The following is a 14346-nucleotide window of genomic DNA, read 5'->3' as shown; positions in this document are numbered from 1 at the left end:
TTATGTCTCTCAATTATTCCTCTAAGATCCCCAGTACGGGAAAAAAAAAAAAATTCTTCTTTACCCTGAAGAATTTTTTACTATGGTCTAGTTTCAAGTCACTTATTCCAACCATATGCTAAAGTTTTTTATCTGTGATTTCCTTATTTCTGATTGTCCCTGTCACATATAGCAAATAGCACCTAGGCTAAATAAATTCAAATTCCTCAATTTATACTCAAGTAATTTAGCTTCTGGTTATTTGATTCAGTTTCAGTTATAAGAAATATCATAACAGATCTAGCTCAAAAATCAGCTAATAAGCTGTTGTTTTTATTATATAGCCAAGACCTACTCTATATTATTCTTTGCTTCAAAAAGGGGTTGCCTAGTATTTATATCCACAAAATGGCCATATTTCACACCTTGTCTAACACTGAGTTTGGCCAGAAAACTCCTAGGCATGTTACAAGTAGTTGTCACTTGTTTTGCTATGGCAGAAAAATCAACCACCAATAAGTTCCTCTGATTTATTCTTTTGTTTGCTAAGTTGCTGCCAGTAACAAAAAAGATACACTAATCAGAGCTGGGGTTGTGGTTCAGTGGTAGAGCGATTGCCTAGCATGTGTGAGGCACTGGGTTTGATCCTCAGCACAGAAAAATAAATAAATAAACAAAATAAAGATATTGTGCCCATCTACAACTAAAAAAGAAATCTAAAAAAAAGATACAATCAATGAACTACCAGTCTCCTAAATAAAAAAAGACCAGCATATCTATCAGGAGATGACCTTTTACACAAAAACATCATCAAAAAGTAAAAGAAGGATGCTGGCTCATAAAAGCAGGTTACAAAGAGTTTAAACATGTTATTCATTTAGCAAAGCACTATACACTGTCTAGAAATTCTCATCACATTTTTCTGGCTGAAGTCCTAGCACTTTGGCTTTCTTCTTTTTTTTTGGTGGAGGGGGGAGCAAGGGCAGTACTAGGGATTCAACCTAGAGGCCTCCTACCACTGGGTGACAACCCAGTCCTTTTTATTTTATTTTAAGGCAAGTTCTCGCTAAATTGGTGAGGTTGACTTCAAACTTATGATCCTCCTGCTGCAGCCTCCCAGTAGTTGAGACTGCAGATGTGTGTCACTACCCTTGGTTTCCTTTTAATTGCAAAGTATAGTTACCTTTCCTCTAGAAAACTAATTCAGAAATAAGGCACAGGTCAGCCAGGTGCGGTGGCACATGCCTACAATCTCAGTGACTAGAAGAGGCTGAAGGAGAAAGATTCTAAGTGGCCAGCACAGACAACTGAGGGAGACGCTGTCTGAAAATAAAAAAATAAAAAACGCTAGGGACATAGCTCAGTAGTACAGCACCTCTGGATTCAATCCATATCACAAAAAAGAGAAAGGGGCTGAGGCTGGGGCTCAGTAGTAGAGTATTTGCCTAGCAAGCACTGGGTTTGATCGTCAGTATTTTATAAAAATAAATAAATAAAATAAAGGTATTGTGTCCATCTATAACTAAAAAATTTTTAAAAAGAAAGAAGGCACAAATGTATTAACTCCAAGAGCAGCAAATAAACTCTGCCTAAATACAGTCTTGCAAAGTTCTTATTGTTACCTGGGGCTTTAATAAGTACAGATATCAATTAGTACATGTAGCTCAGAGATGCTTTAAATAAACTTGAACTCAGGCCAAATCTTGAATTCTACATTTTCACTTCTAGAAACTAAATAAATATATACTTTTAAGATAATCTCTCACAACTTATAAGTTGCTGTCTCTGAATCCATAACATATCAATTAATAAAGCAGTAATAAAGGGTGTCCAGAAGAGAATAGGAGAGATGCTCCTCAGGGAGCAGGATTAAGAAAAGTAAATATTATCTGAGATCAAATGTTTATTACCAGTGATTCATCAGTCTTATCAAAGCTGATATCTGATAAAATTGAACCAGATTCATCAATGGTTGACAGCCTAGATGAACAAAACAATAAACTGTTAGACACACAAGACTATGGAAAGTAAAACCCACCAATATTCAGAACAAGTCCCTCTGGTCAGTAACAGGAGCAAGTTCGTTGCATATTTTCGCTAAGGAAACAACTATGAGTTCAAACCCTGGCTGCAATGGTTGCTTTTTTATGTTTTTATGGGAATGTGTGCAAAATACAGGTGTAGCATAGTTGCTTTTTCAGGAGGGCTCATAGCAGCAGGTGAAAGTTATAGCCAGGGCTTTTGGTGCTATTCCCTACTGACTCTATACTACAGGTTACTAAAAATTCACAAGGCAAAGAGTTGAAGTTTCATTTGATCCCAATTATGGCTGCTTTCTACAAGACAGTATTATCAAGCATTGGCTTTTAAGAAATGAAGTCCATTTATCTTCTTAGTTATAAAGATTCCCCATAAAACATCCAAGCAACAAAACAAACAGTTCTAAGAATGCTGACCTTTCCCTACTTATTGTATTGGGGTATTCAATTTGAAATTTGGCTAAGACTATTTTAAATAGTGATACTGTGAAACAAAATTACTGTCTAGTCTTAGGCTCACAGCAGCCTTTCTAAACCAGAAAAGCTATAAGAGATCTCTGGAGAGTAAACACTAAAAGAATTGCTGAAATGCCACTTTCACCTTTAGGTTTCTTAGCAATGTGTAGGATTAGTTATTGATGTGCAATTTAGCCCTGACATCATAATTTTACCCCTAGTGAGACAACATCCTAAGGAGAGATGATTTTAAAAAAAGAAAAGAAAGAGAGCGAGAGATCCCTGTGCCTTTATTACCTACCACCCTTCCCCCAATCTTTTTCTGCTTTCTTCAGCACACATTTCAGAAGCAGTATATTTAAGAGTTCAGATAACAGGAACTTCTGACAGTTGGGTTGCTTGTGATCAGATAACAACAGATGCAGTTTTCCCACCTTTTGTTCCCAGCATTGCCACTGGATGGTTGGCCTCTATTGAGAAAAGCCAAAGCTGATTTTTGCTCCTCACTTAGTTGAATGCTTCCAGATGTGTCACACATGAGCATCTCTCGAATCAGCTGAATCTGTCGTTCCTATAAACCAAAGCAGGGTAAAATATCATAACTAGCCAGGGAAGAAAGCATCACCTCAAATTTATGGAACAAGCAGACCAGAAGACATTAAAATACAGCATTATGCAAATGGGCCTTCAGGAAGGTGGCTACACCAATAGCATATTAATTCACATCAAGCCTAGATTGTGGCTCTGATTTCTGATTGTTAAAATGAACTCCATCTAGAATAGTGGGGTTTCTGCTACAATACTTTTAGATCAAACTGCTAATCCAAGAGGAAAGTAATGCAAAATGAGAGTCCCAAAATAGATTTCACATAGCAAAAACACTTTAGTGTCATTTTTATGAGGACAACTATTGACTTTTCCTAAGGATCAAAGGAGTCACTTGCCTTTCTAAATGGTGGAGCAAAATGCATTAAAATAAATACAAAGCTGTAATGCACTGGAACCAGACAATTTGAGCTTACTGAGGCATCTAACACTGAACCAAGATGGATTAGTCCCTTCAAGAAAAGGGCTTTCCTTTGCTGCACCCTGGCACATCAAAATGATAGTGTTCTATGTCAGTTACATTGCTCAACTGGTTAACTACATCTAGCCCTCTACCCTAAATTAGAGAGCAGTGATGAAAGGAAAAGTTCAAGTTTCCTTGCCTGTATATATGACAATATATATATTCCCACTATTCACTTAAGGATGAAGACATTTTGGGGACCACTTATAATAAACTGTGGGATGGCCAATAACTTGTGATAGATCAAGAACACTAGAATTTTCCTGCCTTCCCCACCATTTTAACTCTAAATTCTCACTTATAATCTGTCTATTGAGTAACAGTTTCAAGTCTAAAAGATTAAAAAAATTTAATTTTATGAGTCATAGGCTACAATTTCAGTTCCAATCACTGGAAGATGTCAAAGGACTGGTCACTTTCAGTTCTTTAATGTGGAGGAAACTTGTTATCTTTGGCAAGTGGAAAGATTCTCAGATGATGCTTCCCTTGAACCACCACTGTTCTAGCATAGAAAACAATACACACCAGTTTTTCACAGTCAGCCTCAGCTCGCTGTCTCCGTTTAATCTCTACATCCACTTGATTTCGTGCATGCTTTAACTTAACATCCAGAGCACTACGCTCAGTCTCTGCTTTCATCAAAAGATCCTTGTATTTCCCCAGCTCATGGTCTGTTCTCTGCCATTTCTTCCGGAAATCCTCAAAGTCCTTCGCCAACTGGATGAATTCTGAGGAAAGGTGAAAACTTCCATAATTCAAGTATGAGCAGAATAAAATACTGCTCAAATAAACGGATCCTAAGTTAGCTTTACTATAAATACATACTTAAGGAACCAACTGAACTATGGGCAAACCCAGCTGAAAATAACCAGGAGCAGTTCCTGAATATGTTTATCAGTTATAGATGAGAGCTTTGTAGGGAACAATTCCTGAGTCAATGGGCCACTTACTTTTGGCTTAGCCAGTGGCATCTGCTATAGAATATGTTAACCCATTAGTCACCTGGCTCCAGATGCAACACCAACACTGAAACCTCCTGAACAGAAGGCAATCAAAGGGGGATACCTGTGGGGCGGCTGTCACGCACCAGGACAGTTACAGCTATAAAACAAAAAACAGTCTCTTTTACAGTCACGCATTGCTGCGCCAGAGACGTTAAACAGCAAATTCAAATGAAACTGCTGTAATATGCTCCAGTAGATGTAGATTAATATTACAGATGTCTAGGCCTGCAATTCCATTCAGCTATATAATTATACAAATATTGATTTGAAAGTAAAGAGCCAATTTGTTTTTGCTGTTTAACACTGCCTGAAGGGTATGTAAACATTCCAGTTGGAAAAATAGGAGAGAAGATCATAAAAGTTCTTTAAAAGTCACTGATAGCAAAATATGAACTCTTCTTAAATGTCTGCAAAGACAGCATCACTTAAGTCAGCACCTCAAAGCAAGATAACACTTGTGGCATTCATTCTTATCACCTGCTACTGGTAAAGACTGTCCTACAATGTACTTGCCTTACAATTTTCCGGTTAACCTCAATCTATCTCTAAGCATCTCTCTCTACCAACATCTTGGAGGAAGGTTCCAACATATATATCTATTGCTGGTCAAACTAACATAGTTTACAGTTGAAACTAGGTCACATTAAAGCAAAGCCAACACATTCTTAGGCAGTAAAGGCACCTTTCCTATTTAAATTTAACCCTTGAGTATAAAAACAGTATAGTGTCTTTTTATAACTTGACTAAATTTCAGACTTACAAATTGATTGCCGAAAGCCATTGCGCCAAGTAGGAATGACGCATCGAAATTTTCTTGTCAGCCTACCCCATGTTGCTTAGAGGAAGGACTCTCCATTGTGGAAATGGGCTTGTCTTAGACTCAGGTCATTTGTAGTGACAATGCATGTATGCTGGAGTAAGGTGACCTTGCTTAAGGACCAGGGCGGATCCCGGTTTAGGGCGGATCAGGTTTTAGGGAGTATCCCGCTCCTTGGGTTTAGGGAGGTCCCAGGTTTAAGGTGTACCCTGCCAGGAATAGGGCGTATCCTGCTGATTAGAGCCTGGTGGAGAAAGAACGTGGATTTCCCCCAGAACATGTGTAGAGTGCCAGTGTGAGTTCAGGAATAAAGAATTGCTGTTTGAATCTACAAGGTTGTGAGTGGCTCGTGATTTTGTGCCCAGCCAGACTGCGGCAATGGATACCAAGTCATTCTAAAGAAACCAAGTCATAAGGAAACCTTAGGTTATAGCGAACAACAAATTTTAACAAAATAGGACTTATGACCTAGTTATCACAATGCAAATATCAAGGACCAAAAACTAAGTTTTACCATGCAAATAGTTTTAAATAACATGTTGGTTTAGCTAACAATCAGAAACATATTATTGGTTTTTAAAAATTATTTTAAAAAACACAATATAGCTCTTTGCAAATTTAACTATTTCAACATTATAGATTCACAAGAAAAAAATTTTAAGCAAGAATTTCTTATTTGGACATGACTCTGACAATTCATCAATCATTACTCTCACATTAGTGCATTTTTGTGATGTAAACAATACTTCAATTTCAAGAAATACACTTTTAGGCGGGTGGGATGGCACACACCTATAATCCCAGAAGTTGGATTGCAAGTTCAAAGCCAGCCTCAGCAAAAGCGAGACATTAAGCAACCAAGTGAGACCCTGTCTCTAAATAAAATACAAAATAGGGAATATGGCTCAGTGGTCAAGTGCCCCTGAGTTCGATCACCAGTAGCACACACAGCCCCCCACCAAAAAAAGAAATGAACTTTTAAACCTCAAAGTCAAATTTTTTCTAGTTCCTCACTGTGGTCCATTACACAGTATTTCTTTTTTTTTTTTTTTAAAGAGAGAGTGAGAGAGGGGAGAGAGAGGGAGAGAGAGAGAGAGAGAGAATTTTTAATATTTATTTTTCAGTTCTCGGCGGACACAACATCTTTGTTGGTATGTGGTGCTGAGGATCGAACCCGGGCCGCACGCATGCCAGGCGAGCGTGCTACCGCTTGAGCCACATCCCCAGCCCCATTACACAGTATTTCTAAAGATGGTGTTACATATACAATCAAGTATTTACTGAACTGAAAAACAATTTGATAATGGAAAAATTTCCATGCAATCTCATTTTGCTAGTTTGTTCTTTAGGAGATAAAAAAAAAGTGTGTATATATATATATTTATAAGTGCTACTGGGAATTGAACATATTATAGGTGCTCTACCACTGAGCTACAAGTCCAATTTTTTTTTTTTTTTTTTTTTGAGACAAGGCCTCACTAAATTGCTGTGATTCACTAAGTTGCTAACAGTAGCCTGGAAAATTTGCAATCTTTCTGCCTCAGCCTCCCAAATCACTGGGATTACAGTCATGTGCCAATGGACCAGTTTCCTTTTGACATTCTTAAGGGCAGGGATGTTGTGTCTTCTCTGATCCTTTATCTTCAGTGCCTTGCACCCTACCTAACACATAATAGGCTCTTAAATGTTTGTTGAATTAGTGAATAAAGAATTGCTATTCAGATCACATTTAAACTCCAGGCATCCAAGTTCACTTCACCAATCAAATTAAACTTACTTCCTATACTACACAATACTTTCTCTAGCTAACCCAGTCTGTCCCTGCTCCCAAAACAAACACATTTATTTCTGTCTTCTCATTTCATGAGCAAGCTGTGTACCTACTCTTCTTTACATACCCATTTTTCAAGTCCCATCTGCACTGTGAACCCTTTCCTAATCATTTTGCTCCATATTAAGTTGTTCTAGACTTCCCCCAAAGCATTTATTGATATTTGTGTTACCTACTATTTTATTAGGAAAAAAACCTGAGTTTCCTGTATTCAGCACACTATCCTGGCTTGCCCTCTCATTATTAGTTTTGTTTGTTTTGGCAAGTACAGGGAGTTGAACCTGGTACCTCTCACACTGGCTCTCCACAGAGCTACTTGTGATTTTTTATTTTGTGACAGGATTTCACTAAATTGCCTCGAAATTGAGATCCTTCTGCCTTAGGTTCCAGAGTTGCTGAGATTACAGGCTTGGGCCACCACATCTGGCTATTCACAAGCTCCTACGTGTATATAACACACTTTGGTTATATCTGCCCTTTATCTATTCCTTCCTTCTTCCTCTTTCCATCATGTATGGGTGATCTGATCCACTTGTAAAGTGCTAATTCTTTTTTTTTTTTAACATTTATTTTTTAGTTTTAGGTGGACACGATATCTTTATTTTATTTTTTATTTTTATGTGGTGCTGAGGATCGAACCCAGTGCCTCAAGCATGCCAGGCGAGCACACTACCACTTGAGCCATATCCCCAGCCCATAAAGTGTTAATTCTTAACAACCAGATCTAGGTCAGGCCTGGTGGCATACACCTGAAATCCCAGCAGCTCAGGAGGCTGAGACAGGAGAACTGCAGGTTCAAAGCCAGCCTCAACAACTTAGCAAGCCTGTAAACAACCTAGCAAGACCCTGTCTCAAAAAATTTTTGAAAAGGATGGTGAGGGAAGGGGAGAAAGGAAGGACAGCAGAATAAAACAGACTTTATTATTGCTGTATGTATATATGTGACTGCATGACCAATGTGATTCTGCAACCTGTACACTCAGAAAAATGAGAAATTACACCCCATCTGATTCAAATATATGATATGTCAAGATCATTGTACTGTCATGTGTAACTAATTAAAACAAATTTTTAAAAAATGTATTTTTGGGCTGGGGATGTGGCTCAAGCAGTAGCACACTCGCCTAGTATGTGCGGGGCGCTGGGTTTGATCCTCAGCACCACATAAAAATAAAATAAAGATGTTGTGTCCACATCTTTATTTAAAAAATAAATATTAAAAAATTCTCTCAAGAAAAAAAAATTTTAAATGTAATTTAAAAAAAAAAAAGGATGGGGATATGGCTCAGTGGTTAAACACCCATTGGGTCCATCCCCAGTACCAAAAAACAAAAAGACAACCAGATCTATCTTACATTTTTCTTCCACCCAGATTCGAATTTATTACTGCCTGATGGATTTTCTTTCTGACTTGGGATGCCTTGGTAAATGTAACAGATTGAAAAATTAAAATAAAAAAACAAAATACCAACCTGGAAGAAAAAAAGATTAAAAAAAAAAAAAAAAAAGAAAAAAAAAACTCCTGTCTCTGAAACTAAAATATTATAATTTTCTTGATGACAAGCACCATATCACATTTACCTCATCATGTATTTATTATACATAGTATAGCAAAAACCTACTCTGTCACTGGCACATGGTAAGTACCTGCTAAATATTAAGATATACCTATTCTTCATATATACACCAATGATATCAAAAAAGTTCAGGAAGCTTACAACAAAATAAAAATAGAAGGTAAAAACCATGAAGACTGGTGAAAACAAAGATAATAAAATATGTAGGCTATTAAATTATTTATTGGAATATTAACTTTCATTCTTAGCTTTGGGTAACCTTGAACTTAGCTTTAGAAAAACTGGACAAAAAAAAAAAAAAAGAGAGAGAAAGTAAAGAAATTGTGAAGAAAGGCAAGAGTAAGGAGTCAGGGCATATGTGGCCATGGAGGGAATCCCTAGGATCTGAGAAAGGGAGAGATACCTGGGTTTGCACAAGATTTTAGAACCTAAAAACCATTGAGTTACTCTAGTTTCTCAAAAGCCAACATTGCAAATTATAAATCTGGTGCAGGGAGCAAAATGTTCTTCTGTTATAAAATAGAAATAAATGGGAAAATGGAAATTTGTTTATAAAATAGAGATATCTGTAGGGGTTGGGGCTACAGCTCAGTGGTAGAGTGCTCACCTGGCACATGTGAGGCACTGGATTCAATCCCCAGCATAACATAAAAATTAATAAATAAATAAAGGTATTATGTCCATCTATAACTTAAAAATTTTAAAAAACAATAAAAACATAAAGATATCTGTAAAAATAAGTATCTTTCTTGTTTTTTTTTTTTTTGCATGATCACTTCCAAAAGTATTTTCACAACTAGTATCTCAATTTATCCCCAAATCCTCACACAGAACTCCCACAACAAAGATAAAGACATTTAAATTCCTATTTTACAGCTGGAGAAACAGACAGAGAAATAACAGTTAAAAGCCAGCACTAGTTTCTGAGACACTAAATCTCAAGTTCTCCCCTCTATCCCCACACGCTATCAGCTGTGTCTTCCTACAAGTCTTATCATAACAATCTCTTCTACACATTTCCCCTTGTTTCCATCTTCAAAGCACCACTCCAGTAAGGAATGGAATTCCTCTTATTGCTTCTTTCCTGAGCTATGGCAACTGTCTCCTTTCTAATCAGTCTCCCAGCCTCCACCTCTGATGCAGTCTATACCTATGACAGGGTAAATCTTACTGAAGCACAATTCTGAATATGTTATGACTCTACTCTGATTCTCTTCAAACCCTCTTGTCACCACTCAGACCTGAAATGTCCTCATTCATTTCTATCTTTTGGGATCCTACCATATATCTAAGGTTCAACCCAAACCCTACTTTCCTCCATGAAGCCATTTAATTGTCCTTTTCCCTCAACTCAACATACACTAGAAGATGTGATAGGTTCTAATGAAATATTGCTGAATGAACTTGGGTTTTAAGATCCCTTATTTCATATCTGCCCCACTAGACTTCAAAGTAATCCATCTTCTGAAATGATGTGACCTCAAAGAGAAGACTGATTAATATGCCATTGTAGTTACTGAGCTGATACCAGATGACAGGGTCATGGAGCAGCTATTAGAGAGAGAAAATAGAATATTGTTCTGAGAGGCCTGTAAGTGGAAAAGAGCTATTAAAAGCATCAATCAATTAAAAAAAATATATCGCATGGAATAAGCAAGATGCCATACTAAGAAAACTATGGAGATAAAGGAAAGTTCAAGACACAGTTCTTGCATTACTTTCATACTAGTAAGGCTGACTTGAGAGCAATACTTACTAAATTGGCAATTACTGAAAATCTGAAAGAGGACAGGATGGAAATACAATGAAAAGCTGGCAGAGAATAATTTCCTTATGTCACATATATCAGTGCTATTAGCTCCATTTTCCTTTCATGCTAATTAACTTCCCAGACTATTCCCTCTATCAACACCTCCTTTTTCTTTTTTCTTTTTATTAATACTAGGGATTGAACCCTAGTGGCACTCTACCATTGAGCTGTATCCCCAGCCCTTTTTATTTTGAGAAAGATCTCACTAAGTTGCTGAGGCTGTTCTTGAACTTGTTATCCTCCTGCCTCCCAGATCACTAGGATTATAGATGTGTACCTCATACCTGGCTAACATCTCCTTTTTCTTTCCAGCTGTTCACCCTATCTCAATCCTTTATTATACCTTAAACATACGAAGTACATAAAAGTGGGTGCCTAGTTTCTCCTTCAAAAAGAAATTATGACTTTTTTCCTCAACTGAAAATGTTTCATGGAACAGAGAAAGGCCAGAATAAAAAAATATAATTACTAATTACTAAAGGAAAAAACCAACATCCTTAAAAAATTTAAATTTTTCTCAGTTCATACAAAAATGAAATTGGCAACTAATGCCAACTATTCAGTGGAAACAGAACCTTGATAATGAAAAAAGACTGGATAAAATCCATATATAGAACAACGTTTGGTAATGCACTCCTGTAATTCAGCATCTAGGGCAGCTACTACAAGAGGATCACACGTTCAAGGCCAGCCTCAGTAACTTAGTGAGACCTGTCTCAAATTTTAAAAGGGCTGGGAATGTAGCTCAATAATAAAGCACCCTTGGGTTCAGTCCCAAGTACCCTCCCCCCAAAAAAAGAATAACTACAGAAAAAATTTTAGTGCCCATTTGAAATGTGAGTGCCCTTTAAAGCTTTGACCATGGATAAGGGATTTCACTTTCTTTTTAGATAATCCAAAAAAAAAGCAACTTTAAGAAGATAGGGGCTGGGGTTGTGGCTCAACGGTAGAGTGCTCACCTAGCATATCCGAAGCACTGGGTTTGATCCTCAGCACCACATAAAAATAAATAAAATAAAGATATTGTGTCCAACTACACCTAAGGGGGGAAAAAAAAGACTGGAAAATACTTCAACTTTGTAGAAAACACAAATTTGAAGTGTGTGGGGTTTTTTCCCTTTTCTGCACAGATCAGCTCAGAATGACTTACGGAGTTCATTTCCTTCACTGAGAATCTCCACCCGGCGCACAAGCTGCTCAAACAGATTCCGCAAATTCAGCATTGTGGTATCCATCTTTCTGCCAAGAAATCAAATATACATTAGGGGTCCTGTCTTCCCACCTTGACAAAAGATTCAATAGCAATCTAGTACAGCTATCAGTAACCAACATCTGGACTCTTACATTTGCAGCTAATTATAAGAACCTCAAAACAACAACTGATGTTTTGTGTGATCCTTATTATAAAAACAAAGTTGGAATGTTAAAGATTATTTGAAAACTAGAAAATCTTTTCAGACCTCTAAAGATAACACTCCCTCTCATGCCTTAACCCCCTAAGGCTGTAATCATTCTGGTGCTGAGGAGGAAATTAGGAACAATTAGGTAAGTTGATTACAAGATGACCAACTACAAAATGTAGTTTTTTAGTCAAACCTATTTTTTAATAAAACATTTTTACCACTTTACTTCTTCTGAACTTTGAAGTCCCAGAATGTAACTTGAAAGGTTTATTTTTTATTACATTTTTAGCTAATTTCCTATTGCAACTGCCTTTCAAAATGCAGGACATGGTCAGCACATTTCCTACCAATGGCATAAATGATGTCACACAAGTGATTAAGTTGGAAAATTGCCAGCTCAGCAGCACAAGAATTATTTCTGTAATGCAGGATTCTCTGCTGGTCTGTGTGCAGGGACTACGTCTAATAAATTTATACTAAGTATAGGCAAAGGATTATGTTGTACCACATTCTGGCATCAGGGAGACAATACACCACCTTCACAGTTAGAAGGGCAAAGGAAAAATCATTTGTTATACTGTGTTCTATATAGTGAATTTCAGCTTCTTACTTCCCCCCAAAGACCTGCTGATATTACATTAAAAACATAGTCCTTGAAGGCAGTTCTGTTCCAAATAAACTTCAACTGGGAACATTTTGAGGAAATAAGATCTCCATTTAGCAGTCAAGAAAGAAAGACATTTACTGGATATTATGAAAATTATCAAGAAATAAAATAAAAAGTCAAATTTGATTTGAAAATCTAATATTCTCAAAAATACTACTAAAAGACTCTTCTTATGTTGCTCTAACCATCATTTAACAATCTAGTTCAGGTTGTTATTTCATGTATCTAAATAAAATTTTAAAAAATTTTTTATGAATCTTTAGAGATTTTGTAATTTTTATAAGATTATGAGGGCAAGAAAGAGGGGAAAAAGAGAAAAAACAAGCCACAGAGGAATATAGAAATACAAAGCTATTTTCTATTAAACATTACAGAAATATTCATACTCATGTGACAATTGCTGTAATAGCAAAAAAAAAAAAAAAAAAAAAAAACAAACCTTTGAATTCCAAGCTTGGATGCAATATATACCTGAATCAGGGCTGGAAACCAAGATCTTCAAATGGCAATGTTATCTTTCTAAACAACATAATCACAGCAAGTTGCTAATCAACCAGACCAACAAATTTATTACATAGATCTTTCTCTAAACTAAGAACAAAACTAAAAAAATAGCATCAAAGCTCTCAGAAAGACATCTGGAAAGTCATGAAGATGCCCATAGATTGAACAAAAATAAATAAGACCAAGTACTATAGGACAAAGGCAGGGCAAGGCATTCTGTAGTCAATTCAAATTATGATTTTCTTTGGCTCCCAGTAAAAATGGAAGACACTAATCAATAATTTTAATATAGGGTACTGATTCCTTTCATCTCAACACTTGTTCATATATCCTAAAACTTTAAAACAGTAAACTTCTTTCTAAGAACACAGAAAAGGAAATTTCCATGGCCAACTAAGATATTAAAAACTGGCTTAAAAATTGAGTTTTTAATGTTTTAAATGATAATAATACCTGACCTTTTGTCCTCTCTATGATTTGAATGTTTGTGTCCCCCCAAAATTCATGTGATAGTATTAAGAGGTGATTAGGATGTGAATGGGATTAGTGCCCTTATAAAAAAGTGTAAAGGAACTAGTTTGGCCGGGTCTGCCCTTCCACTACGTGAGGACACAGCAAAAAGGCACCATCTTGGAAGCAGAAAGCAAATCTTTATCAGAAAAAGAACCTACTAGTGCCTTGCTTTTGGACTTGCCAGACTGTGAGAAATAAATTTCTATTATTTATATATTATCCACTCTAAGATCTTTTGTTATAGCAGTAGGAACAGACTGAGGCAAGCCCCCTTTAAAGAAAAAAAAAAAAGCCTCCATTTTCTCAAGTTCCTTTAGTCCATTATTCTCTATGTTCCTCATGCATATTTCCTGGAGCGAGGTAGTCTCTTGAAAAAACAAGTCTGGTTGGGCATAGTGGTGCATACCTGCAATCCCAATGACTTCAGAGGCCAAGGCAGGAGAGCTGCAAGTTGGAGTCCAGCCTCAAATTTAGCAAGACATTGTCTCAAACTGGAAAAAAGAAAAAAGAAAAAAGTGGGTGTCTGGAGGTAGCTTAGTGGTACAGCACCACTGGGTTCAATTCAGAAAGGAAGGAAAGAAATACAAACCTGATCCTGAAAAAAACTAAACACATATAGAAAATCTACATGGGGAAAATCTCACCACTGTAACTGGTATACATACAACAAGGGCAAT

At 36.7% G+C, this 14346-nt stretch overlaps 1 protein-coding gene across 1 annotated transcript in view; it reads right to left on the bottom strand.

Moving 5' to 3' along the window:
* The window catches only part of Racgap1 (Rac GTPase activating protein 1), a 30778-nt gene that overhangs the window by 11531 nt on the left and 4901 nt on the right, over window positions 1-14346 (bottom strand). The window contains exons 2-6 of the mRNA XM_026407060.2: window positions 14076-14160; window positions 11733-11817; window positions 4069-4271; window positions 2909-3045; window positions 1890-1959 (exon numbers count right to left, since the gene is read on the bottom strand). Of these exons, the coding sequence (XP_026262845.1) occupies window positions 1890-1959; window positions 2909-3045; window positions 4069-4271; window positions 11733-11817 (495 nt within the window). The 5' untranslated portion in view covers window positions 14076-14160. The remainder of the gene's footprint in view (window positions 1-1889; window positions 1960-2908; window positions 3046-4068; window positions 4272-11732; window positions 11818-14075; window positions 14161-14346) is intronic.

The sequence above is a fragment of the Urocitellus parryii genome, chromosome 5, assembly GCF_045843805.1.
Source record: "Urocitellus parryii isolate mUroPar1 chromosome 5, mUroPar1.hap1, whole genome shotgun sequence".
In the NCBI taxonomy this organism is placed as follows: domain Eukaryota; kingdom Metazoa; phylum Chordata; class Mammalia; order Rodentia; family Sciuridae; genus Urocitellus; species Urocitellus parryii.
This window is presented reverse-complemented; position numbering and strand designations above follow the sequence as displayed.